General features: G+C 49.5%; 1 protein-coding gene and 2 long non-coding RNA genes across 5 annotated transcripts in view; 2 read left to right on the top strand and 1 right to left on the bottom strand.

Moving 5' to 3' along the window:
* LOC308484458 (snake venom vascular endothelial growth factor toxin HF-like) overlaps positions 1-26043 on the bottom strand; it is a 50983-nt gene that overhangs the window by 7269 nt on the left and 17671 nt on the right. Inside the window, exons 2-6 of one of the 3 annotated variants that reach the window (XM_081019431.1) lie at positions 10017-10242; positions 7798-7828; positions 5575-5771; positions 3993-4072; positions 1186-1215 (exon numbers count right to left, since the gene is read on the bottom strand). In XM_081019431.1, coding sequence (XP_080875557.1) covers positions 1186-1215; positions 3993-4072; positions 5575-5771; positions 7798-7828; positions 10017-10064 — 386 coding nt within the window. In that variant the 5' untranslated portion in view covers positions 10065-10242. Of the gene's footprint in view, positions 1-1185; positions 1216-3992; positions 4073-5574; positions 5772-7797; positions 7829-10016; positions 10769-26043 lie in introns of those variants that run through there. The other 2 variants (XM_081019430.1, XM_081019432.1) reach the window with 2 other exon arrangements.
* Positions 8912-24439, top strand: LOC308484572. Its single transcript, XR_013989997.1, has 3 exons — positions 8912-9887; positions 20908-21027; positions 22679-24439. It is a non-coding gene; the product is annotated as an uncharacterized lncRNA (long non-coding RNA).
* Positions 10031-11667, top strand: LOC308484561. The gene is made up of 3 exons (XR_013989982.1): positions 10031-10046; positions 11102-11250; positions 11404-11667. It is a non-coding gene; the product is annotated as an uncharacterized lncRNA (long non-coding RNA).

Raw genomic sequence — 26043 nt, 5'->3', positions numbered from 1 at the left:
AATGGCTTTAGATACCTATTAAAGGTAAAGGTAAAGGGACCCCTGACCATTAGGTCCAGTCGTGACTGACTCTGGGGTTGCGGCGCTCATCTCGTTTTCCTGGCCAAGGGAGCCGGTGTACAGCTTCCGGGTCATGTGGCCAGCATGACTAAGCCGCTTCTGGCGAACCAGAGCAGCACACGGAAACACCGTTTACCTTCCCGCCGAAGTGGTACCTATTTATCTACTTGCACTTGGACGTGCTTTCGAACTGCTAGGTGGGCAGGAGCAGGGACCGAGCAACGGGAGCTCACCCCGTTGCGGGGATTCGAACCGCCGACCTTCTGATCAGCAAGTCCTAGGCTCTGTGCTTTAACCCACAGCGCCACCCGTGTCCCTTTAGATACCTATTAGGTCCATAATTTACCATATTGCATATATTCAACACAAAAAAAAGTGACAATTTGTTGTTGGCAAAGTACAGCTGGACATATAAAGGGCCCCATTACCTTCAGGAGCTTAGGGCCTCATCAAATCTTAATCTGGCCCTGGGCAGGAAGGTAGCCTTGGCAACACCTGTGCTCAGAGATCTGCTCTGCTTCCCAATGGCCACAGTCAAGGTGCTGCTATTAATATATAAAGCCCTTAACAATTTGGGACCAGTTCACCTGTGAGATCTCCTTATTCCAAGTACCTCCCCCTCAACCGCTTCGATCTATGGAAGTGGCCCTGTTCCAGCTGCCACATAAGACCCCATTCCACATTTGTAAGAAGTCAATGTTTTAGTGTGCCAGCACCTGCACTCTGGCACCAGGCAAATAGATGTTGATGCATGTTTTCATTGTTTATTTTATCTTCTGAATGTTTTAAAGAGTTTTCATGGTTAGTTCTGCTGTTCTGGCCGTTCCCTCGCTGCGAGAAGCCAAGTTACAGGGAACCAGGCAGAGGGCCTTCTCGGTGGTGGCGCCCGCCCTGTGGAACGCCCCCCCACAAAGAGAAAAACAACAACTACCAGACTTTTAGAAGACATCTGAAGGCAGTCCTGTTTAAGGAAGCTTTTAATGTTTAATAGGTTATTGTATTTTAATATTCCGTTGGAAGCCACCCAGAGTGGCTGGGGAAACCCAGCCAGATGGGCAGGGTATAAATAATAAATTATTATTATTATTATTATTATTATTATTATTATTATTATATACCACTTACCTCTCGCCTTTCAAACGTTTCCGCCGAGGCCTGGAAAAAGAGGAAAACATATATTTACACAAGCGGAAGCGGATGGATTGGTTGAAGCTGATCTGGTGTGTGTGCTTCCCGTAGAAAAAGCACCCAGTCCGGCATCCTGTTTCCGAAGTGGCCAAATATCCCTAAGAACCTAGGAATGTAGATAGACTGCTGCTGCAGCTGGAGGTTCCACAAGGACCTAAGAAGAGCCTGGCTGTTGGATCAGGCCAATGGCCCAACTAGTCCAGCATCCTCCATGAATTTGTCTCTTCCTCTTCTAAAGCCATCCAAGCGGGTGGCGATCCCTGCTTCCTGTGGCAGTGAGTTCCATGGTCTAACTCTGTGCTGTGTGAAAGGAGCCCTTTCCTATATCTGTCCTGAATTTCCAGCTTCATTATATGTCCATGAGTTCTAGTCTTATGAGAGAGGGAGACGAGAAATTGCCACTTTCTCCATGCCATACATGCAAAACATGATCTAAGTGTGATTTGACGAATGATCTTATGAATATCTACACGAGTTTGGAAGGCAGAATAGCCTGGTGTGGGTACAAAACCCAATCCTTTCTCAATAATAATAATAATAATAATAATTTATTTATATCCCGCCCTCCCCAGCCGAAGCCAGGCTCAGAGCAGCTAACAACAGTAAAATAATACAACATTCTAAAATCAGTTCATTATAAAATCAGTTCAAATCGAATTAATGGCAACCATTGGGCTAGAGTTCTGTGAGGATTACCGAAGGAGGGGGTCAGACTGTGCCTTGGCCAAAGGCCTGGTGGAACAGCTCCGTCTTGCAGGCCCTGTGGAAAGATGTCAAGTCCTGCACGGCCCTAGTCTCTTGTGACAGAGCGTTCCACCAGATCGGGGCCAGTACTGAAAAGGCCCTGACTCTGGTTGAGGCCAGCCTAACCTCCCTGTGGCCCAGGACCTCCAAGATGTTTTTGTTTGAAGACCGTAAGGTCCTCCGTGGGACATACCAGGAGAGGCAGTCCCGTAGGTACGAGGGTCCTAGGCCGTATAGGGCTTTAATATACTTAATTCTGCTCTAGTTAAATTATGAGAAGACAAATTAACAACGAGTGATTCTGTTGAAATCCTTTTCTCCTGTGAGGACATGTCATCTGGCCCTTGCGAAAACCCGGACAGCGCCTACTGGATCTAAGCTGCAACTCCCTATCTCTCTCCATGTCACTGTGACTGGAGGCACCATTGGAATCACAGTCACTAGGGAAATCACGTGGCGTAATACCACCAGCACATCTTCTAGTCTGTTTGTTCTTGTTTTTATCATTGTCACTGAACCACCAATATACTGAGGCATCAGATCAAGGCCTGCATTTTAAAATGAGCTTAAAAAATTTATTTGCAAATGTTTGTATGTTTTATGCCAGGCATAAAGCAGCTGGCTGGGTGCTTTGGCAGATGTTTATCTTCCTAAACAGGGCCCCTCTGATCTATAGCAGTGCCTCAGGGTTGTAAAAGGAAATTACAGGCTGGGAGCAAAAGGTCACACTGACCATACAAATTACAGAATACAATCAAGCTGCAAAAAAACACTAATTAAGAGTTGGTAAACAGTAAGTTTTATTGTTTAACAGAAGACTCGAGTCATATTTTCCTAAGGTTAAAGGGCAAGAGCTAATGGGAACAGCAGCTGGCTTGAAAGGGGTTGCTTTTGGAAACTGTTTTTACTTTGAAAAGGCCTTTTCTTCTAAAAATCTATATATGTTATGTATGAAATATATTGGCTTAAATGTAATTATGCAAAGGATTTAGAAAGTAAGAAATGTTAGATTCTTATGTTAGATTCTTATTTCATTGATGGTGTGTGAGAAGGTGAACCCAAGATCTCTGTTTAAGATAAAAATTAAAACCATTAGCCATCTGTTTTGGAGTGAATAGGGCAATAGGGCAAAGATGATCTGATAATTAAGGTGCCTGGTCGAGGCAAATGTAAGATATATGGCTACCTGTCTGCCATTTATGGATAGAAGTAAATATAGCTCTTTGTCTCCCATAAAAGGTAATAGGAAATGGGTGTATCTTTTATGATTGGTTCTAGCAAACAGCCAATAGGAATTTCAACCAGGCTGATTGGACAGAGGCAGCCAAAGGAGGAGCAAGGGGGCTGGGCTGAGGAAATATAAGTGCTGGCCATCAGGGCTGGAGTGGGCAGAGCTTTGGTATCCATATACCACTGTGTCTCTCATTTATTTGTCTGACAAATAAATTATTATTTTAATTTCTCTATTGCTGCGTTGAATATTTCATTCCAGCTAAGCGTTAACCACAAGCAGGGTGCTACAATACGTTGTTGTAAGCATAATCATTTTTGTCCCGGTTGAATTTCTGCGCTTTCAATTACCTGACCTCCTCCGTGAAGGTCTTTAGATCCTTCTCTACATTCTGCATCAATTTGTCCACTTCCTGAGTTTTTAGTTGAGCTTTCAGATTATCCGATACCATACTTATTTATAAACTTCAACCATATCACTCCTTCCTCTCCCCCCCCCCGAAGAGTCCCAAATGCACATTTTCTAAAATTAAGGGAATGGGTAAATATGGGAGAGAGAGAGGGGGGAAACACTCTGCACGTGCTCAGGGGCACTTTTACAAGTGCACCATACATTATAGGGATGAGCTGTGGTTTGGAAAATAGGCTCTGGGGTGCAGAGAGAATGAGCTGTGGCATGAAAGTTAACACTTTATGCCACCCCCCGATATCCAACTGCAAACCCTCCCCGCCAAACCTCCCAGCTGGCTCCTGCTTGGCCTTCGTCTCACCTGCAAGAGCAGCGGGTGTGCTCCACGAATTTCATTTCTTCCTGCTGAGTCGTGCCCAGGATAGGGCTCACTCGGACCACCTGCCAAGGGGGAAGGGGGACACGTCACCTTCCACCACCTGCACCCACTCCAGCTCCCGTCCTCCCCGGGCACCTGCCCCACTAGATGGCAGAGACCATAGCTGTCAACTTACAGATTTGAAAATAAGGGACCAGCAGCCTCGAAAATAAGGGATCAGCAGCCAAAATAAGGGATTTTCCAAGCACAAGTATGTTCAACTTCTGAGCCCCTCCCAGCCAAAGGCAGAAAGCCCAGCCAGCAGCCAAACGAAGCCTCAAGCGGTGGTTCCCACAGCGCAGCAACCCGGCAAAGGGGATGCAGCAAGGAAAAACACTGTCACCTCTCCGCTGGGAAGTGCTGAGCAAAGGCGAGTCCCCAGGCAAGGCAGCCGATTTGATCAGCACAAGGCATGCAAGCTCCACCCCCCGGTCGTTCTTAGACTCCTTATTGGGTGAGCAACGCAGCCAAGCAACACAGTTGGAGCCTCCCTCCTCCCTGGCCGGCAGGGAGGGAGGGAGAGGAGCTGCTTCCTTTGAAACCCGGGAAATTTAAGGGACATCATCAATCCGGGACAGCAGCGGGACACGGCGCTGGAATAAGGGACTGTCCCGCCAAATAAGGGATGGTTGACAGCTATGGCGGAGACAGTGTGCTGGGGCAGACTGAACTTTGGGCCTCATCCAGCCAGACATACCCTCGCGTGCCTGCTAGGCGTCTCGCCAAATCCTGGGTCAGATCCAATGTTAGTCATACGGATTCGACCCATTGGCATCCATCGTGGTATCAGAGAATTGGAAGGGGCAACCGAGGGTCATCTAGTCCAACCCGCTGCAATGCAGGAATCTCTACTAAAGCATTCATGACTGATGGCCATCCGGCCACTGCTTAAAAACCTCCAGTGAAGGAGAATCCATCATCTTCTGAGGTGTTGAACAGCTCTTTACCATCTTGCCTAAGGTTTAGTCGGAATCTCCTGTCTTGTATCTCGAAGCTATGGGTTCGAGTCCTAACCTCTGGAGCAGGAGAAGACAAGCTAGTTCCCTCTTCCATGGGACAGCCCTTCAGACATGCAAAGATGGCTATCATATCACCTTTCAGTCTCCTCTTTTCCAGGCTCAGCTACCTCAACCGTTCCTTGTAAGACTTGGGAGGTTCATCTGCCATGAGTTCTTTAGTTGTGATCCCTACATTGACTGGGGGTTCGGCCACATGACCCCTAGGGGACCCTTCCAACCCTACAGTACTATGAGCATTAAATGTGCCTCTGGTTTTACATGTAACGAAGGAACTATGAGTCTGGGACCTTGAGCAGACCCCAGTTTCTGCAATAAGTGGAGTGAGTTTGAGGGAACACCACCAGAGCTTTGCAAGGTGATGACGTTAAGGAAGGGCTAAAGTTGCGATTCCTGCTTTGCAGCGGGTTGAGCTGGATGACCTTTGGGGGTCCCTTTGAACTCTACAATTCCGTGATGCCTCTGTGGTTCTAGGACCCAGGGCAGCAGCCCTTTCCCCACCGGCGCACCTGCAAGTCGATGGTCCGGGTCTCCACAGCGATGCACTCCAGGCTTTCGTCTCCACAGCAACCGGCACATCTCCAGAGGGGGACGCAGGGGGGCTTGAAGATGTGCTCAGCCTCGTGGGGGAATTCGCTCAGGATGTCCACCAGGGTCTCCCGGGCTCGGCAGTAGCTGCGGCTCCAGACCTCCTCAAAGGGCACCACTGCAGCACATATAGTCAATATCTATATGAAGCTTCTGGGAGAGATCATCAGGGGGTTTGGGCTGGGTGTCCATCAATATGCAGATGATACCCAGCTCTACCTCTCTCTTAAATCAGAACCAGTGAAGGTCCTGTGTGAGTGTCTGGAGGCAGTTGGGGGATGGATGGCGGCTAACAGATTGAGGTTGAATCCTAACAAGACAGAAGGACTGTTTTGGGGGGACAGGAGGCGGGCGGGTGTGGAGGACTCCCTGGTCCTGAATGGGGCAACTGTGCCCCTGAAGGACCAGGTGCGCAGCCTGGGAGTCATTCTGGACTCACAGCTGTCCATGGAGGTGCAGGTCAATTGTGTCCAGGGTAGCTGTTTATCAGCTCCATCTGGTACGCAGGATGAGACCCTCCCTGCCCGCAGACTGTCTTGCCAGAGTGGTGCATGCTCTGGTTATCTCCCGCTTGGACTACTGCAATGCGATCTATGTGGGGCTACCTTTGAAAGTGACCCGGAAACTGCAACTAATCCAGAATGCGGCAGCTAGACTGGTGACTGGGAGAGGTGTGGTTAGTTCTGAGGAGTGCTGAGAGTGAGAAGTTGTGTTGTAAATAGTAACTTTTGCATTGGCTCCCAGTATGTTTCTGAGCACAATTAAAAGTGTTGGGGCTGACCTTTAAAGCCCTAAACAGCCTCGGCCCAGTATACCTGAAGGAGCATCTCCACCCCCATAGATCAGCCCGGAACCTGAGGTCCAGCTCTTAGGGCCTTCTGGCGGTTCCCTCGCTACGAGAAGTGAGACACGCTGCCCAGGCTTGAGCCCCGGGGACAGTGCTGGATTTACGTACCATATTTTTTTGCTCTATAAGACTCACTTTTTCCCTCCTAAAAAGTAAGGGGAAATGTGTGTGCGTCTTATGGAGCGAATGCAGGCTGCGCAGCTATCCCAGAAGCCAGAACAGCAAGAGGGATTGCTGCTTTTACTGCACAGCGATCCCTCTTGCTCTTCTGGCTTCTGAGATTCAGAATTTTTTTCCCTTGTTTTCCTCCTCCAAAAACTAGGTGCGTCTTGTGGTCTGGTGCGTCTTATAGAGCGAAAAATACGGTATATAAGCTAAACAAGCTCTAGCTTAGGGCCCCACTCTCTTGGGGGCCCCAAAGAAATTTAAAGGAAAAAACCTGGATGTACATTTCCAAAATATAAGATACAAAACAAATAAAATAAAACCTACATACAGCAACAGTGTTTTGTGTTGTGTAGGCTCCTGTGATGTAAGCAATGGGCCCCGCCTGCTAGTCTGCTCCCTCAAATATCACTGGTTTGCTCCTTTCTATACATAGGGTGCCGACATTCTGTATGTGCAAATGGCCTGAGATACCTATTAAAAGTAAAGTTAAAGGGACCCTTGACCATTAGGTCCAGTCGTGGCCAACTCTGGGGTTGCGGCGCTCATCTCGCTTTACTGGCCGAGGGAGCCGGTGTACAGCTTCCGGGTCATGTGGCCAGCATGACTAAGCCGCTTCTGGCGAACCAGAGCAGCGCACGGAAACGCCGTTTACCTTCCCGCTGGAGTGGTACCTATTTATCTACTTGCACTGGCGTGCTTTTGAACTGCTAGGTTGGCAGGAGCAGGGACTGAGCAACAGGAGCTCACCCCCTCGCAGGGATTCGAACCGCCAACCTTCTGATCGGCAAGCCAAGACTAAGTGGTTTAACCCACAGTGCCACCCGCGTCCCCCTTTACTTTTACCTTTTTATAAAATCTAAATGGAACTCCATCCAGTAATCTGGCCGAAGCATTTTGGACCGACTGACATTTCCATTTTGGACCGCCTGAAAACTCCATGTGGATCACATTGCAGTGAACCAGCCTGAAAGTTACCAGTGCCTGGAGTACAGTGGCCAAGTCATCTCTGTCCGAACAAAACGCTCTTTGCCACTGGGTGCAAACTTTGCAGTTCGGAAGGTTGTGGCTTTTCCACGTGGGGAAGGCAGTGAGTTTTTCAGAAAGGGGAAGGTGGGAACAAGAAACTCACCTCCTGCTGGCTGCTCGGAAGTCAACACCGGCTGTAAGTGAATGGAGGACCAGTTAGAAAGGAGCACCCTTGGGTGGGGTCTGCAATAGTACACTGAGGTCCTGCTCCGAGGGCCTTCTGGCGGTTCCCTCCCTGCGAGAAGTGAAGCTACAGAGAACCAGGCAGAGGGCCTTCTCGGTAGTGGCACCCGCCCTTCCCTCCCTTCAGATGTCAAGGAAATAAACAACTACAGTGGCACCTGGGTTCTCAAACGCCTTGATACTCAAACGCCTTGGAACCCAAACACTGCAAAGCTGGAAGTGTTCTGGTTTGCAGACTTTTTTCGGACGCCAAATGTGCTCCGTTTTGAGTGTTACGCTTCTGATTTGAGTGTTACGCTGAGGTCTGTCTGTTTCTGCTATTTTGCATTTTTGTTTTTGCGGCTTTTTTGTTTTGGTTTTGTGACTGTGTGGAACCCAATTCAGCTACTAACTGATTGATCGTGTGACTGCAGTACATTGTTTATTGCTTTCCTTTTATGGATCGATGGTCTCGCTAGATAGTAAAATTCATGTTAAATTGCTGTTTTAGGGGTTGTTTATAAAAGTATGGAGTGTGTTAATCCGTTTTGCATTACTTTCTGTAGGAAAGCACGCCTTGGTTTTGGAACGCTTTGGTTTTGGAACGGACTTCTGTAACGGATTAAGTTTGAGAACCAAGGTACCACTGTGCATGACTTTTAGAAGGCACCTCAAGGCAGCCCTGTGTAGGGAAGTTGTTAATGTTTGATGTTTTATTGTACGTAGACCTTAATTCTAAAGCAGTTCTTTTAAAACTATCTAGAAGCTGCCGTACCAGGAATAGCCACTAGATGGCAGTCCACCGCTACAAGACAATTAAAAGTTAGCTTCAGCTCAAGCGAATCAATCGGCTGTTTTTCGGGGCCAAAAATTATTGTCTATAATCATTTTATGCATTTTATTATTCCATAAAATTTATACACCGTTTAATTGTATTAAAAAAAGAGAGATCGACAGCAGTTTGCAAAAAAAAAAAACCAAAAAAAAAAACCCAATGAAATTAGCAATAAGAAGAACTGACGACAATAATTCTTTCAAAAAGTTGAACAGGCTAAAAACAGATTAAAACTCGCACCAGCTTTCTAAATATCTGGGCAAAACGGCGTTAATTCATTTATTTACAGGCTACAGCTCGTCTCGCCATGCTTTTGAACGTGCGCAGGTCCACGTGCAGAGAGAGTCTTGCCCGGAATTTCTTAAATAAATTAATAGCATTGCCTAGTGGTTAGAATCCCCCACTCGACCGTGTTGCTGTCTCTCAGCCTAACCTACCCCGCGGGGTTGTTGTGGGGATTAAATGAGGACGGGAGGGATGCAGGCGGAGCTCCTCAGAGAAACAGGTGGGACAGAAATATGGTAAATAAATAACAATAAATAAATATATATTTTTAAGGCAAAGACCTTCTCCTTTTCTCAGGCTTCCGAATCAATTCGAGCTGTTTTACCTCCACTGGGTTTGTTGGTTTCTCTGCCGCCTCTAGGGATATTACTGGGGCGCGGCGCTGTGCCATATTTCCTCCTACTTTTATTTTGGCTTATTTGGCTGTCGCTGCCTTAGACGATGGAGCGCATCTCGTTTCGGCTGATCCAGAGGACAGGACCCAAACCAAACAAGAAAGGGCGAATTCAAGCTCAACACGAGAAATACCCTCTGGACGGGACAGGCGCACAGCTGCCCTCCGCTGGAGGCTCATAAGTAGAAGCGATAAAATTAATAATGTCTAATAAATACAAAAAACGTTCGCTAATGAACGCCCGCCGGGTTGATTCATCCCCATACGGAGAAGTAATCTGTGCCCCTGCTGCCAAAAAATCCCCCGCTTTGCAAGGACCACGGCGCGCTCCGCCTGGGACAGAAATAGTTTCTTGCCTCCTTCCAAACTCTCTGCACCCCCAGATGCATTTTTAAAAAATACGCAAGGCCGGATAGTTCAGGGGAATTTAACACCCGTTTCCCGCTGGCTCTGCCCACGGCAACAGCGAGGCGAGGCTTCCTGGGACACATGGCAAGACCTTCGTGCTGGGAAGAAGGCTGGTCTTTTTCTTCCCTTTTCCACTTTTTGAAGAGGGCATGCAGGAGCCCCGAGCCCTGGAAGAGACCCCCGCGCCTTTCCCTCCTCCTCCAGACCCCACCCGGTGCCACCCAGAGGCTCTTTTTACCTGAGCGCACAAGAGGGCGATTGCCACCAGGTACCCAGGGACTGGCATCCTCTTCGTCCTGGATCTGCTCGAGCGGCCGATGGGTGCTGGGGCGGAGATGTCCAAGCTCGCCCAGCTCCGGAGTCAGCAGAGGAGGGCATCAGCCAAGCCGGAGGGTGGCAAGCGGGTGGCACCGACCGGGCGCTCCATGGATGGCAGCGGAGACCCTTCTTCTGACCCGCTTCTCCTGGAAGTTGGAAGCAAATAAGAGGATGGACGAAATAAGGGAGGGAGAGGCTGGCTAAGTTGGGGGGGGGGAGGCAGGGAGGCTGGGGGGCAGGAAGGGGCAGAGGGAAGCGGGATCAGGGCATGCTCTGGAGAGAAGGAAATAAAGTTGGAGCTCCACCCCAGCTGGAAAAAGGAGGGGCTCTCAAAGGCAGGCTGCCCGCCCCCCCGCCACGAAGCTCCAGCTGGAGCCTCTCCAGGGCTCTGTCTGTGCTCAGGGCACCGGGGGTGAGGCGGGGGGGGGTGGCAACTTGGCAGAGGCTAGGGAATGATCCCTGCGCCCTGGCACGGGAAGCAGCGCCTGCGTGCGTCTTGGCGCACGGGCACGGGGCGCTCCTGTGGCCACGCAGGTGGAAGAGTCTTGTGGCATCTGAAAGGAGGGCGGTGCCAGTGTTGTGCGGTGGTCAGAGTGGGGGTTCGCAAAGTGGGCCGTGGCGCCCCCTGGGGGCGGGGGCGGGATTAACCGAGGGGCGCTGGAAGTGGTGATTTAAGAACCCTGCTTTGTTGTTGTTCTTTAGTCGTTTAGTGGTGTCCGACTCTTCGTGACCCCCTGGACCAGAGCACGACAGGCACTCCTGTCTTCCACTGCCTCCCGCAGTTTGGTCAAACTCAAGCTGGTAGCTTCGAGAACAATGTCCAACCATTGTTCGTCCTCTGTCGTCCCCTTCTCCTTGGGCCCTCCATCTTTCCCAACCTCAGGGTCTTTTCCAGGGAGTCTTCTCTACTCATGAGGTGGCCAAAGTCCTTGAGCCTCAGCTTCAGGATCTGTCCTTCCAGTGAGCACTGGCTGATTTCCTTAAGAATCTTTGGTCTTCTTGCAGTCCATGGGACTCTCAAGAGTCTCCTCCAGCACCAGAATTCAAAAGCACCCATTCTTCGGCGATCAGCCTTCTTTATGGTCCAGCTCTCACTTCCATACATCACTACTGGGAAAACCATCGCTTTGACTATACGGGCCTTTGTTGGCAAGGTGATGTCTCTGCTGTCTAGGTTTGTCATTGCTTTTCTCCCAAGAAGCAGGCGTTTTTTAATTTCGTGGCTGCTGTCACCATCTGCAGTGATCATGGAGCCCAAGAAAGTAAAATCTCTCACTGCCTCCATTTCTTCCCCTTCTATTTGCCAGGAGGTGATGGGAAGAACCCTGCTGAAGCAGCTTTATTAAGCCAGACGTGTGGAAACGGGTTATCACTTCATCAAGGCCACCCATTGCATTGAGAATGTGCTGAGTAGCGAGTTAGTCCCCAATAATGTGGAATGTTAAGACTCTTGCTAAATGACTGTCAGATTTTGAAAGACGTGGGCCGCTCGACTGAGTTCATCTGTGCTATTGTATTAGTTAAACTACATCGTTTAGATTGGAACCCGAATAAAGATGCAATTAATCTTCCCTGCTTTGAATTTTATTGGGCTATTATCTTACCCAGTGGGTCGTGGAATCTGCTATTTTGAATAATGCTTTTTATAGGGTGGGTGGGGCTCTGGGGCATGAGTTTATGGAAGCGAGCGGGTGTCTGAGTTTGAGAGCCACTGCAATAATAATAATAATAATAATAATAATAATTTATTATTTATACCCCGCCCATCTGGCTGGGTTTCCCCAGCCACTCTGGACGGCTTCCACAGAGACCAAAAATACACTAAAATGTCACACATTAAAAACTTCCCTGAACAGGGCTGCCTTCAGATGTCTTCTAAATGTCAGATAGTTGTTTATCGCTTTCACATCTGATGGGAGGGCATTCCACAGGGCGGGTGCCACCACCGAGAAGGCCCTCTGCCTGGTTCCCTGTAACTTGGCTTCTCGCAGGGAGGGAACCACCAGAAGGCCCTTGGCGTTGGACCTCAGTGTCCGGGCTAAATGATGGGGGTGGAGACGCTCCTTCAGGTATACTGGGCCGAGGCCATTTAGGGCTTTCAAGGTCAGCAGCAACACTTTAAACACTGCTTTAGCATGTAGGACTGAGACCTGGGAGAGACCAGGGTTCATATCCTCCCACTTGGCCATGGGGTTCACCAGGCGTAGCCTTCAGGGCCAGTCACTGCCTGACAGCTTAACCTACCTCGAAGGGCTGTTGTGAGGATTAAATGAGGAGCAGGAGGAGAACCATGGGCACCACCTTGAGCTCCTTGGGGAAAAGGGCGAGATATAAATACAACAAATAAACAATAATAAGAACACATTGAGTGGGAAAGAATACACTTATCTGATCCCTAGAATGTCATCCTGAATTGCATGGGTATCTAAGTCCATATTGAGGCCTGCGGAGATGTAACCCATGTTTAACCCATTGTTTTAAATGGTTTTTAGCATGGCTTTTTAATGGTTGTAGCTGCCCTGGGACCTTGGAGTGGATGGCAGGTGATAAATGGTTGTAATTAATGATGCAATGCATACCTTTATTAGGCCAGCCAAAGTATCACAAAATAAAATATCACAAAATTAGCTTCTGAGTCCTCCAGAAATCTTCATCAGGCTTGATGGGGAAAGGGAGGAGGGGGAGGGGAAGGGTTTTGGTTTTTCGGCTGTTGAAAACATGGAGATTCAGGCCAAGATTTTTCCCTCCCTGCCTGCTTCCCATCCCATCTCACTGTTCCGTTTTCTTGCTGGCCTGTTGAAGGACTGTGAAGAAACTAAAAGCTTCCAAGCTATTTTGCAATATTTGGTTTGGCCTGTTGTGAGCTTTGGAATTTTTTTCTTACAGACCAACGTGTGTGTGTGTGTGTGTGTGTGTGTGTGTGTGTGTGACATAGACAGAGAGATATTTGATGCAGGCATCTGAAAGATCACCACATATGCTGAGGAAAGGGGTCTCTGCACATGCGCTGGGACACTCTCTTCCACCGCCATCCAGAACAGCAGCCCCCACCAGAAGACAAGGTGACAACGAGGGAGGAAGCATAATTGCAGCAACGAGGGAGGAAGCATAATTCCCTGGCCCTCTTACATTTCTTGCCTTTTTTTAATCATTTAATGGCTTTCATTTGCTAGGAAAGCGCTCTCTGCACATGCTCCACTATTGGTTTTCCAATAATAATAATAATAATAATAATAATAATAATAATAATAATATATTTATATCCCGCCCTCCCCAGCTGAAGCCGGGCTCAGAGCAGCTAACAACAATAAAAGTAACACAGCATTCTAAAATCAATTCATTTTAAAATCAATTCAAAATCAAATTAAATTAATGGCAACCATTGAGCTAGAGTTCTGTGAGGATTACCAAAGGAGTGCAAAGGAGTGCAAAGGAGTGCAATGCACAAGCCCCAGGGGAGAAGAGAAGACTGGGTGGTGATATGGTAACGGTAAAGGGACCCCTGACCATTAGGTCAAGTCGCGGATGACTGGGGTTGTGGCGCTCATCTCGCTTTATTGGCTGAGGGAGCCGGCGTCATGTGGCCAGCATGACTAAGCCGCTTCTGGCGAACCAGAGCAGCGCATGGAAACGCCATTTACCTTCCCGCCGGAGCGGTACCTATTTATCTACTTGCACTTTGACGTGCTTTCGAACTGCTAGGTGGGCAGGAGCTGGGACCGAGCAACGGGAGCTCACCCCATTGCGGGGATTCGAACCACTGACCTTCTGATCGGCAAGTCCTAGGCTCTGTGGTTTAACCCACAGCGCCACCCACGTCCCTTGGTGATATGATAGCCATCTTCAAATATCTGAAGGGTTGCCAGGGGGAAGATGGAGTAGACTTATTTCCTCCTGCTCTGGAGGGTAAGACTTGAACCCATGGTTTCAAATTATGACCCCTTGGGATCCCTTCCAACTCAAGAAGTCTATGATTCTGAGAGATTCCAGGACTAAAAAGTGGTGTGCCATCAGGGCAGCTCCAAAGAATCCCCCTGAATCTCTTTGGGCTGAACAAAGAGGCCTTGGGGGTGGGTGGGATTCCCACCCCATTTCTCTTGCTGTGTCATTTCCCAGCTGAGGAAGCCCTGTCTCCCGTGGATCCTGTCCGCCTCACACCGCAGTCAACAAACCTAACAGGGTCATGCGCTTTGGACCAGCTGGGATCACCGCACAGGTGTCTTCTACACGACCCTCCGAAAAGCAGGGATGGCGTCAGTCCAAGGACCTCAATTCCTGGATGCAGCTGCCGGACATTTGCCGGCCCAGCAGCTGGGTCCTGCGTGGCTCACAGCTACAGAACGGGACAGGCGTTTGGCAAGGGGACGGCCCCGGCATTGCTGGAGTCAGCGGACACTTTGCAGGGCTGGGAAGCAAGCTCAGCACACAAGGAACCAAGGCTGGACCGGATGAGGGGATTTGACCAACAGTCATCAATCGTGGACCTGCTGACAGCTTGCATGTCTGTTTGACTTTGATCAGCGGAGGAAGGAGGAGGAGGAGGGGAGCCCGGTCAGAGGGAAGGGAAGTGACCCCATTTAGGGAGCTCTCCGCTGGTGGGGTGAGGAAGCATCCCTTCCACAAGGAGACCACAGGGACATAATTCACACTCCTCCTGTGCTCTGGCCTTCATTCCCTCGCTTAAGGAATCATGGAATGGTAGAGTTGGAAGGGAACGCCAAAGGTCATCTAGCCCAACCCGCTGCGTGCAAGAATCGCAGCTAAAGAATCCCTTGTCCTTGGCCCAGTATACCCAAAGGAGCGTCTCCACTCCCATCGTTCTGCCCAGACACTGAGATCCAGCGCCGAGGGCCTTCTGGCAGTTCCCTCACTGTGAGAAGTGAAGCTACAGGGAACCAGGTACAGGGCCTTCTCGGTGGTGGCGCCCGCCCTGTGGAACGCCCTCCCGTCAGATGTCAAGGAAATAAACAACTATCTGACATTTAGAAGACATCCGAAGGCAGCCCTGTTTAGGGAAGTTTTTCATGTTTGATGTTTTATCGTGTTTTTAATATTCTGTTGGGAGCTGCCCAGAGTGGCAGCCAGATGGGTGGAGTGTATATATATATATATATATATATATATATATATATATATATATTATTATTATTATTATTATTAGATGCCCATACAACCTGTCTTTCAACAGTGGAGAGGGCGCCACTTTCTGAGGGAGTCTCACTGCCAACTTCATAGAATCACAGAACTGTGGAGCTGGAAGGGACCCCAAGGGTCATCTATTCCAACCCCCTGCAATGCGACTTCTTTGTAGTATCTGGTTGGTGGGCTCTGGGATGGCAAAACCAGAAGAGAAGGTCCCCCTTTGGCCTGCCTACGTTTGTCTCTCCTCTCTGTCAATGCCCTAGTTTGCGTGGCCTAGGTAGTGGTGTCTTGCTATTTTAGGCGGTGAGTGGGGTCAGCCTAGATGGCCTTTGGATTCATTCCCCACCAATCATTATTATGAGTAATCAGGATCTATGCCACAGGGCTATCCAGGTATATGGGCCTTTTTAAAGCGTAAAGTGGGGGGAGCAATGGAGAGAGAAGAAGGGGGCGATGGGAGGGGCACCCAAAGGCCAGGGTGTCGGATGTGAAGAACAGGCTGCTCTGAGCCTTTGCTGCCCTTATACAAATCTATGGTGCAACCACATTTGGAATGCTGTGTGGTGCTGTGGTCTAAACCACTGAGCCTCTTGGGCTTGCCGATCAGAAGGTCGGCGGTTCGATTCCCTGCAATGGGGTCAGGGGTGTAGCTAGCTGCTCCAGCTTCCGAAGCAGCGGGGGCAGGGCGATCCGCCACAGCGATCGCCCGGGGAGGGCATTGTGGGGCCCATGGAGTCCGCCTGGTGGGCGCAAACCCCACATTGATGTTTCGGGCAGCGCAGGGCCCTGAGCCACCGCGTCACTCTCAGGAGAGACGCGTGGCTTGGGCACGCTGCAGGCCAGGCCCCGCGGTAAGTGCCACACCCCCCCCACGGTGTGCTATTTTGTCACCCCCTCAGGGATCACACCCAGGGCAGACTGCACCCCCCACCCCTTCCTAGGCCCCGTGACAGTGTGAGCTCCCTTTGCTCTGTCCCAGCTCCTGCCAACCTAGCAGTTCGAAAGAACACCAGCGCAAGTAGATAAATAGGTACCACTCCGGCGGGAAGGTAAACGGCGTTTCCGTGCGCTCTGGTTTCCGTCACGGTGTCCCGTTGTGCCGGAAGCAGTTTAGTTCTGCTGGCCACATGACCCGGAAAGCTGTCTGTGGACAAACACCGGCTCCCTCGGCCTGAAAACAAGATCAACCCCACAACCCCATAGTCGCCTTTGACTCGACTTAACCGTCCAGGGGTCCTTTACCTTTTACCTTGCTAGCCACGTTGCCCATGCTCTGCTTTTGTAGTGGGACGCAGCGATGCTTCTGAATACCAATTGCTGGAAACCACAGCCACGAAATTAAAAGACGCCTGCTTCCTGGGAGAAAAGCGATGACAAACCTAGACAGCATCTTAAAAAGCAGAGACATCACCTTGCCAACAAAGGTCTGTATAGTTAAAGCGATCGTTTTCCCAGTAGTGATGTATGGAAGTGAGAGCTGGACCATAAAGAAGGCTGATCGCTGAAGAACTGATGCTTTTGAATTCTGGTGCTGGAGGAGACTCTTGAGAGTCCCATGGACTGCAAGAAGATCAAACCTCTCCATTCTGAAGGAAATCAGCCCTGAGTGCTCACTGGAAGGACAGATCCTGAAGCTGAGGCTCCAAGACTTTGGCCACCTCATGAGAAGAGAAGACTCCCTGGAAAAGACCCTGATGTTGGGAAAGATGGAGGGCCCAAGGAGAAGGGGACGACAGAGGACGAGATGGTGGGACAGTGTTCTCAAAGCTACCAGCATGAGTTTGACCCAACTGCAGGAGGCAGTGGAAGACAGGAGTGCCTTGAGTGCTCTGGTCCAGGGGGTCATGAAGAGTCGGACTAGTCGTGTCTAAACAACTAAACGACTAAACAACAACAAGAAGCAGCAGCAGCAGAAGAAGAAGACTTGAGGTTTTCAGCTTTCTCCAGAGCATGGAGCACCTTGCGTTCCTTCACTGAGGAGAGATGCTGATAGCACAACACACTTTGCTGCCAACCCACAAAGAACGAACTGTGGGTCCCTAGGAAGTGGTCCTCCCTGCATTACAGGGGGTTGGAATAGATGACCCCTGGAGGTCCCTTGCAAATGTACTATTCTATTTTTTTAATATTGTTTATTAATTTATTTATATTAGATTTATATTCTGCGCTAATATACGCTGGAAGTCGCCCTGAGTGGCTGGGGAACCGCAGCCAAATGGGTGGGGTATAAATAATGAAAATATTATTATTGTAATTAAGATCTCAAGGCGGTTCACACAATAAAATACAGGAGAAAAGGAGAAAATAAGTACAACGGGATGGCAAAACAATAACCCTTCCCACAGACACATTTAAATGACTGCAGAATTCTACGGTACTATGATTATTCAATTGTGGCAGTTGAATTTAATGAGAGTAATAATAATTTGAAGCAAGCAGAGTGGGGGGAGAGAGAGGCTATTTATGTCTCCATCAGGAGAGCTTTGGGCATGACCCTCTGTGGGACATTATCCTGGCTGGTATTTGCCGCTAATAATAGACATCTCCTGTGGTGTGTGCGTGTGTGTGCCTTGCCCAGCACCTGACCCTCCCCAGGCCCCCCGGCCTCCTCAGAGTTTGCAAGGAGGGCCGGGGGCCTTGGGCACTGATGGCAGGATGAGGAGAGAGAGAGGGCCAGGAGGGGAAAGGCCTTGTCTCCCGTGGGCGGGCAGGTGCCAGGCTGCATTGCAGATCCTTGCATCAGCTGCAGAATCCAAGCCCCTGAGCAGCTGGGCATTCCTGGCTCGTCTTTCCTGCTGGGCAAACTCGGCCGCAGGGTCCAGTTTGGAAAGGGGCCGCCATATATGGACACAAGGGAGCCTGGGCAGGGGGCTGTCCCTTGTCTTCCTCAAGCCCTTGCCGGCCTTATTCCATCCCCTTTAAGAACCTAAGGAGAGCCTGTAGCATCAGGCTGGTGGCTCATGAGGTCAAACATCCCAGGCACGCTAACGGGAAGCCCATAATCAGGATTCGAACACAAGACCCCTCTCCCCGTCCACTGCCTCCCGCAGTTAGGTCAAACTCATGCTGGTAGCTTCGAGAAGACTGTCGAACCATCTCGTCCTCTGTCATCCCCTTCTCCTTGCGCCCTCCATCTTTCCCAACATCAGGGTCTTTTCCAGGGAGTCTTCTCTTCTCAGGAGGTGGCCAAAGTCTTGGAGCTTCAGCTTCAGGATCTGTCCTTCAAGTCTTCCTGCTGTTATTTCTGAAGTTGCTGGTTTGCTCAGCTTCCAGGCCAGGCAGGCTGGCAGAGGCGGCTGTTCTTTGGTGGAGAGCGCTGTCTCCTGTCCCATGGCAGGCCGGGCTGGGAACTGGGGGGGCGACCAGTGTGGGAATGACCCCCTGGCTCCCTAGGGAAGTCTCTGCGGCTCTGAGAAATGCCTCTGGCAGCAACTGATCTGACGTGAATGGCGAAGGGTCGGGTCAGCTCTCCGTATAAACAAGGAGCAAGGTTACTCCCGGGCTTGGCGTGTGTCTGGGAGCCCAGCTGCTGGCTGGCAGCCAGCCCTTCGTATCTCTATGGCCTCCCTCCTCTCCTCCCTCCGGACCGAAATGCCCAGAGCAAGGGCCACTCCGAAGCCTAGTCACCCCAAAAAGGATGCCAGGTGGCATCCCAGCGGGTAACTCGGTTGGCAGAGCGTGAGATTCTTAATCTCTCTCTCTTTTTCAAGAAATACCATATTTTTCGCTCTATAAGACGCACCAGACCACAAGACGCACCTAATTTTTGGAGTAGGAAAACATGAAAGAAAAAATTCTGAATCTCAGAAGCCAGAAGAGCAAGAGGGATCGCTGTGCAGCGAAAGCAGCAATCCCTCTTGCTGTTCTGGCTTCTGGGATAGCTGCGCAGCCTGCATTCGCTCCATAAGACGCACACACATTTCCCCTTACTTTTTAGGAGGGAAAAAGTGAGTCTTATAGAGCAAAAAATACGGTAAGTGTTTCGTCTTTATTGATTTAAAATATCATCTTGCGTATACATTACAAATAGTTACAGCAAAATTAAACACAAAACTATAAAAGAAAAAAGATAAAGAAAATAAAAAAGCAAAGAAGAGTTAACAATAAGAGATGAACATCCTGTCTTTTCTAATGAAGTCTTCTGAAAGAAACTTCCAATCATTCTCGTTGTACTTTTTCTATTGTCGTAATTTTATCGCACAGTTTGTTCTATAACTTTTCCTGTATATTTTTCTAGTGCATTTATTCCATTTGTTTATTATATACAAGTATCATTCAGTTCTGCTAGGATAACGTCATTTTCACAATATAATCTTATATATTCTTTGAATAGTCTCCATTCTCTAAATAATTTTTGATTTGGGGCTGCTCTGATTTTTCCGGTCAGCTTTGCTAATTGAAAGTACTCTTGCATGAGTGATGGCCAATCTACTATTGTAGGTGTTGTTTCACATTTACAACTTCTGGCTATCAGTCATCTCAGGGTTGTGGGTTGGAGCCCCACGTTGGGCAAAAGATTCCTGCATTGCAATGGGGTTCGACTAGATGACCCCTTGTGATCCCTTGCAACTCTACAATTCTATGCGTAAGGCAGCTAAAGGGGTTTGATTGGGGCTCCCCCCAAGGCACCCCTTCTCTTTCCCACATTGCTGGATTACTGCAATGTGCTCTTTGTGGAGCTTTCCTTGCGCCCGAGCCGGAAGCTGCAGCTAGCGCACGATTGCTGCCAGGAGAGAGGCCTTGTCCGCATATAGCATCTGTGCTCAGAGATCTGCCCTGGCTGTCAATTTCCTACCAGGCCAAGTCTGAGGCGTTACTATTAGTGTGTGACACCCTTAACGACTTGGGATCAGTTTATGGGCCTTGCCCCATAAACAACCAGCCGACCACCTCGATAGCAGCCCTTCAACCTTTGTAAGAAATAGATCTTTTAGTGAGGCAGCACTGACCCTGTGGAACTCCCTGCCTATTGAAATCGTACAGGTGCCTCCACTGTACAGTGGTGCCTCAGGTTACATACGCTTCAGGTTACATACCCTTCAGGTTACAAACCCCGCTAACCCAGATATAGTGCTTCAGGTTAAGAACTTTGCTTCAGGATGAGAACAGAAACCGGGCTCCGGCGGCACAGCAGCAGCAGGAGGCCCCATTAGCTAAAGTGGTGCTTCAGGTTAAGAACAGTTTCAGGTTAAGTATGGACCTCCGGAACGAATTAAGTACTTAACCTGAGGTACCACTGTAAAGGTAAAGGTAAAGGTAAAGGGACCCCTGACCATTAGGTCCAGTCGTGGCCAACTCTGGGGTTGTGGCGTTCATCTCGTTTTCCTGGCCGAGGGATCCGGTGTACAGCTTCCGGGTCATGTGGCCAGCATGACTAAGCCGCTTCTGGCGAACCAGAGCAGCGCACGGAAACACCGTTTACCTTGCCGCTGGAGCAGTACCTGTTTATCTACTTGCACTTTGGCGTGCTTTCGAACTGCTAGGTGGGCAGGAGCAGGGACTGAGCAATGGGAGCTCACCCTGTCGCGGGGATTCGAACCACCGACCTTCTGATTGGCAAGTCCTAGGCTCTGTGGTTTAACCCACAGCGCCACCCGCGTCCCAGGCTCGGGGTCTACATATGTGTAAATAAAGCTATATATCCTGAAAGATATATTCTGTTCTCACAGTGGCCAACCAGATGGAAGCAGGACCTAAGAGCCCCCATGGAACACAGAGCTGGCTCTGTCTTCAAGAAGGGTGTTTTATGGACAAGGAAATTCATCCCATTGCAATGGACCAGAGCAAAGGTGTGTGTCTGTGAGAGCGAAGTGGGGGGGGGGCAGGTCCTGAATGGAGGAGGCGAGTTTTCCACGCGGTGGACAGGATCCACTAGGTCACTGGAAGAGGGAGGGGCGGGGCGGAGATGGATGGATGGATGCAGAAGACAATAATAGACAGACGGGGCGATGGGAAACTGAAGAATGCCGTGAGAGAGTCGGATAGAGGAAATAACAGATAGAGGGGCAAGGGTGAAAAGCTGAGCGGCCAGCTCATTATGGGATGGATGGAGCAAACTCTGCCAGCAACGAGCAAGGCCACCAGCCCTGTCCATCGTCTCGTCTGGTGAGAGACACAGCCCGTCAGCCCAGCGCCATGATTCTGTCCCTCCACCTGCAACGATGAAGGGTACAGCTTCATCAGGCCAGGCTCTCCCCACAGAGCGTCCCACTCCGTTCGTCCACAAATTGTGACTCTCTCTCTTCTGTCTGGGATTGGGACGCCCCTCTGTGGATTTCATAGGGAGACAGGCTTTTCAGCACACATTAGCCTTGATAACAAATGGAACCCCTCAACGGTTATGTAATAAACGAAAATCTGCCCTTATTCCCTTATGGGGAACACAAGAGCCCTTACAGAGTCCTTTGTAGGTTCTCCGTCGGTCGGAGAAAAGAACAGAGGCCAGCCGGAGAATATTGAGAAGCAAAGCAGCTAGTAAGCCTGATCTTTATTGAACTGTTGCAACAGGGTGCTCCCCTCACACTCAGGAAAGGAGGAGGACCCAGAACTTAGGTGTGCCCGCCTTTATTTTAAACATTTTAAATTGCCCGCCCTGGAGTCCAAGACCACCCCCAGAAACATCATACCTACATCACAGTAGGGGTGTAGCTCTAGACCACCCACCCACCCCCGATACATCATACCTACATCACAGAAAAGGCAGTCTACAACAGAAATCTGAATGGTTGTTTTTCTCCTGTCTGGCAAGTTACATGTTAATGCTCACTTGATTGGATATCTTGGGGAGCCTGGCCAGTCTTTTGTAATGACAAATACTTAGTTCCTGAGCCAGTTCACAGGCTCACCCTAATCATATATAGACATACCCTTAAGACAGGATTTGTGAAGGAAAAGACAATAGGGAGGCTCCCCCACCTCCTCCCTCCTTGCAGAGAAAACATTTGGTCAGTTTGGGAGTCAGGGCTGTTTTCCTGTGCTGCTTCTGACATGTGGTTTATATCTTTATGTACGTGTTTGCGTGGTACATTTATGAACATTTATTATATATATGGGACGCGGGTGGTGCTGTGGGTTAAACCACAGAGCCTAGGACTTGCCGATCAGAAGGTTGGCGGTTCGAATCCCCGCGACGGGGTGAGCTCCCGTTGCTCGTTCCCTGCTCCTGCCAACCTAGCAGTTCGAAAGCATGTCAAAGTGCAAGTAGATAAATAGGTAGCGCTCCGGCGGGAAGGTAAATGGCATTTCCATGCACTGCTCTGGTTCGCCAGAAGCGGCTTAGTCATGCTGGCCACATGACCTGGAAGCTGTACGCAGGCTCCCTCGGCCAGTAAAGCGAGATGAGCGCCACAACCCCAGAGTCGGCCACGACTGGACCTAATGGTCAGGGGTCCCTTTACCTTTACCTATTATATATATGAGAACTTAATTTTTTTATTTCAGTTAGAAGCAGTGTACCTCTCCCTTCGAAGCCCAGAAGAAGTGTGGTCTATGGAAGGTGCATTATCCCAACAGAAGACTGAGGAATCGCGGTGGGAAAAGGGTGAGGCTAACAGAAAAGCTTTGCAGATGGACCGGACCAAAGGCCTTCCCAGCAAAGCATCCTGTTTCCCACAGTAGGTTGACCAGATGCCTTTGGGAAGCAAGACACAATGGGCTCAGTCATCGCATCCCCCCACCTGGAGCTCCAAGCAATGAGCATTCGGAGGAGATATTCCTGGAGGGAGCTAACAGCCAGCATTAGAACAGTCATTCATCGAGGACAGGGCTATCGGTTGGCTTCTAGCCAGTGCCGGATTTACGTACAGTGGTACCTCGGGTTACATATGTTTCAGGTTACATACACTTCAGGTTACAGACTCCGCTAACCCAGAAATAGTACCTCAGGTTAAGAACTTTGCTTCAGGATGAGAACAGAAATCGTGCTCCAGCGGTGCGGCGGCAGCGGGAGGCCCCGTGAGCTAAAGTGGTGCTTCGGGTTAAGAACAGTTTCATGTTAAGAATGGACCTTTGGAACGAATTAAGTACTTAACCTGAGGTACTACTGTATAAGCTAAACAAGCTATAGCTTAGGGCCCCACTCTCTTGGGCGCCCGAAAAAAATTAAAGGGGAAAAAACCTGGATGCACATTTCCAAAATATAAGACAAAAAAACAAATAAAATAAAACCTACATGCAGCAACAGTGTTTTGTCTTGTGATGCTTTTGAATTCTGGTGCTGGAGGAGACTCTTGAGAGTCCCATGGACTGCAAGAAGATCAGACCTCTCCATTCTGAAGGAAATCAGCCCTGAGTGGTCACTGGAAGGACAGATCCTGAAGCTGAGGCTCCAATACTTTGGCCACCTCATGAGAAGAGAAGACTCCCTGGAAAAGACTCTGATGCTGGGAAAGATGGAGGGCCCAAGGAGAAGGGGACGACAGAGGACGAGATGGTGGGACAGTGTTCTCGAAGCTACCAGCATGAGTTTGACCCAACTGCGGGAGGCAGTGGAAGACAGGAGTGCCTGGCGTGCTCTGGTCCAGGGGGTCACGAAGAGGCGGACACGACTAAACGACTAAACAACAACAATTTGTAACATTTAACAGTTTTAAAGATGTGCAGCCCCCCGTAATTTCCATAACAAAGTAATTCACACTGTTCCCTGCAAGGATCCATTCTGTGGGCTTCCGTGCACTGCAGGCAGTGGCAGGCTACAGAAACCAAACCAACAGCTGGAGAACCTGGCATTTGCCTCTCAGCGAAAATCTCCAACAACAACAACACCATCAGGCCAGCCCAGAAATTGCTCCACTCAGCTGATTGCTGCTATTCAGCACCCTTCCTGTGTAGCCCAGATGGGGCCTGTCTGGTTGCATAGGACGCTTAAGCCAGGAAGACCAGCATATTGGGGTCTGAGGGTTCAAGGCCCCGATCCTTTGGAAGGTCGTACAGGGCTGTTTGCAAATGGGGCACAACTCTTGGACCATGTACAACTCCCTTCCCCACCCCAACACACTCGCCAGCACGTTTTGCAACACTAGAAGGAGGTCCTGGGATTTTCTTTCTCTGGTGTTCGGTTCCATAGCAAAATATTCTGGATTATTTGTCCCTGGAATCAGGAAACTCTCCTGCTATTTTATAAAGTTAATTACGCCATCTAGTGGCCATGGTCCTCTCTGCAAGCCGCATGCTAAACTCAACTCAGGTTTTTATTTTATTTTATTTTATTTTAAAAAAAGAAATCAGCCACACAGATACTGCAAAATGAGGCATCCCATCAGGATAGGACTTTAGGGCAAATGTCCAGGGCCCTCCCTCAAGAGGATGAGGTGCGGGTAGCTGGGCTGGGAAACCACATTTTGAAACGAACACTCATGTCACGAGAATTTGTGGGCATGCAAAGCTGTGGGTTAAACCACAGAGCCTAGGACTTGCCGATCAGAAGGTCGGTGGTTCAAATCCCCACGATGGGGTGAGCTCCCATTGCTCGGTCCCTGCTCCTGCCAACCTAGCAGTTCGAAAGCACATCAAAATGCAAGTAGATAAATAGGTACCACTCAGGCGGGAAGGTAAACAGCGTTTCTGTGCGCTGCTCTGGTTTGCCAGAAGTGGCTTAGTCATGCTGGCCACATGACCCAGAAGCTGTACGCCGGCTTCCTCAGCCAGTAAAGCAAGATGAGCACCGCAACCCCAGAGTCGGCCACGACTGGACCTAATGGTCAGGGGTCCCTTTACCTTTTTAAAGCAGATGAATGTTGGAAAATTCAGGACAGGTAAAAGAGAGTTTCTTGATTTTTTGATTTCTTTTGATGATTCAGTTATTTAATTTCTATACCGCTTGATATATTTAAAGCGGTTGTACAGAAAACGGATGCAGCAACAGAGAGAACTTCAACAAAACGTTAGAAAAACACAGTTACATATAAAAATGTTGCATTAATGCAAAGTTACTAATATGGAAGTGAGAGCTGGACCATAAAGAAGGCTGATCGTTTGACCAAACTGCAAGAGGCAGTGGAAGACAGGAGGGCCTGGCGTGCTCTGGTCCAGGGGGTCACGAAGAGGCGGACACGACGAAACGACTAAACAACAACACTAATAGGGACTGCCTTGTTTTCATAAGACACACATAAGCCAAGCTGCTTGGTTGAAGAGTGAAGGGTACAAATGCTCTAAATAAATAATAATAAATAAATGAAGCAATATTGGAGGGGTGGCCCATAAGACTACTATTTCCAGAGTCTAAAGTTACCTAGTTACGCCACCGGGTAGCTTAAATTTCACAGGAACCTAAGACCTGCCTCGTGCTGGGTCAGGGCGAGGAAAACACTCTGTACCAAATGGAGCCAAGCAAATGCCTCTGGAAACTCCGAAGACATGGCCTGCCCCTCTTATTTGTGTCCCCCCCCCGGAACCTGGTGCACGCAGAGGTAGACTACACCTGTCCATGGAGGTTCTGCTTTGCTGGAATGGAGTATACCGCAGTGGCCACAGTGATCCACGCGACGGTCACCTCCAGGCTTGATTATTGTAACTCGCTCTACTTGGGGCTGCCCTTGAAGCTGGCCCAGAAACACCAGTGGGTGCAGAATGCCGTGGCGAGGCTCCTTACGGGGTCCTTGCCGCGGGATCACATTCACCCAGTGCTTTACTAGCTGCACTGGCTCCCGGTGGAGTACAGGATCAGGTTTAAGGTGCTGGTTTTGACCTTTAAAGCCCCATGCGGCCTAGGGCCCTCGTACCTACGGGACCGCCTCTCCTGGTATGCCCCGCGGGGGACCTTAAGGTCCACAAATGACAACATTTTGGAGGTCCCAAGTCGCAAG

The sequence above is a fragment of the Podarcis pityusensis genome (assembly GCF_964106645.2).
Source record: "Podarcis pityusensis genome assembly, chromosome: 8".
NCBI lineage: Eukaryota > Metazoa > Chordata > Lepidosauria > Squamata > Lacertidae > Podarcis > Podarcis pityusensis.
This window is presented reverse-complemented; position numbering and strand designations above follow the sequence as displayed.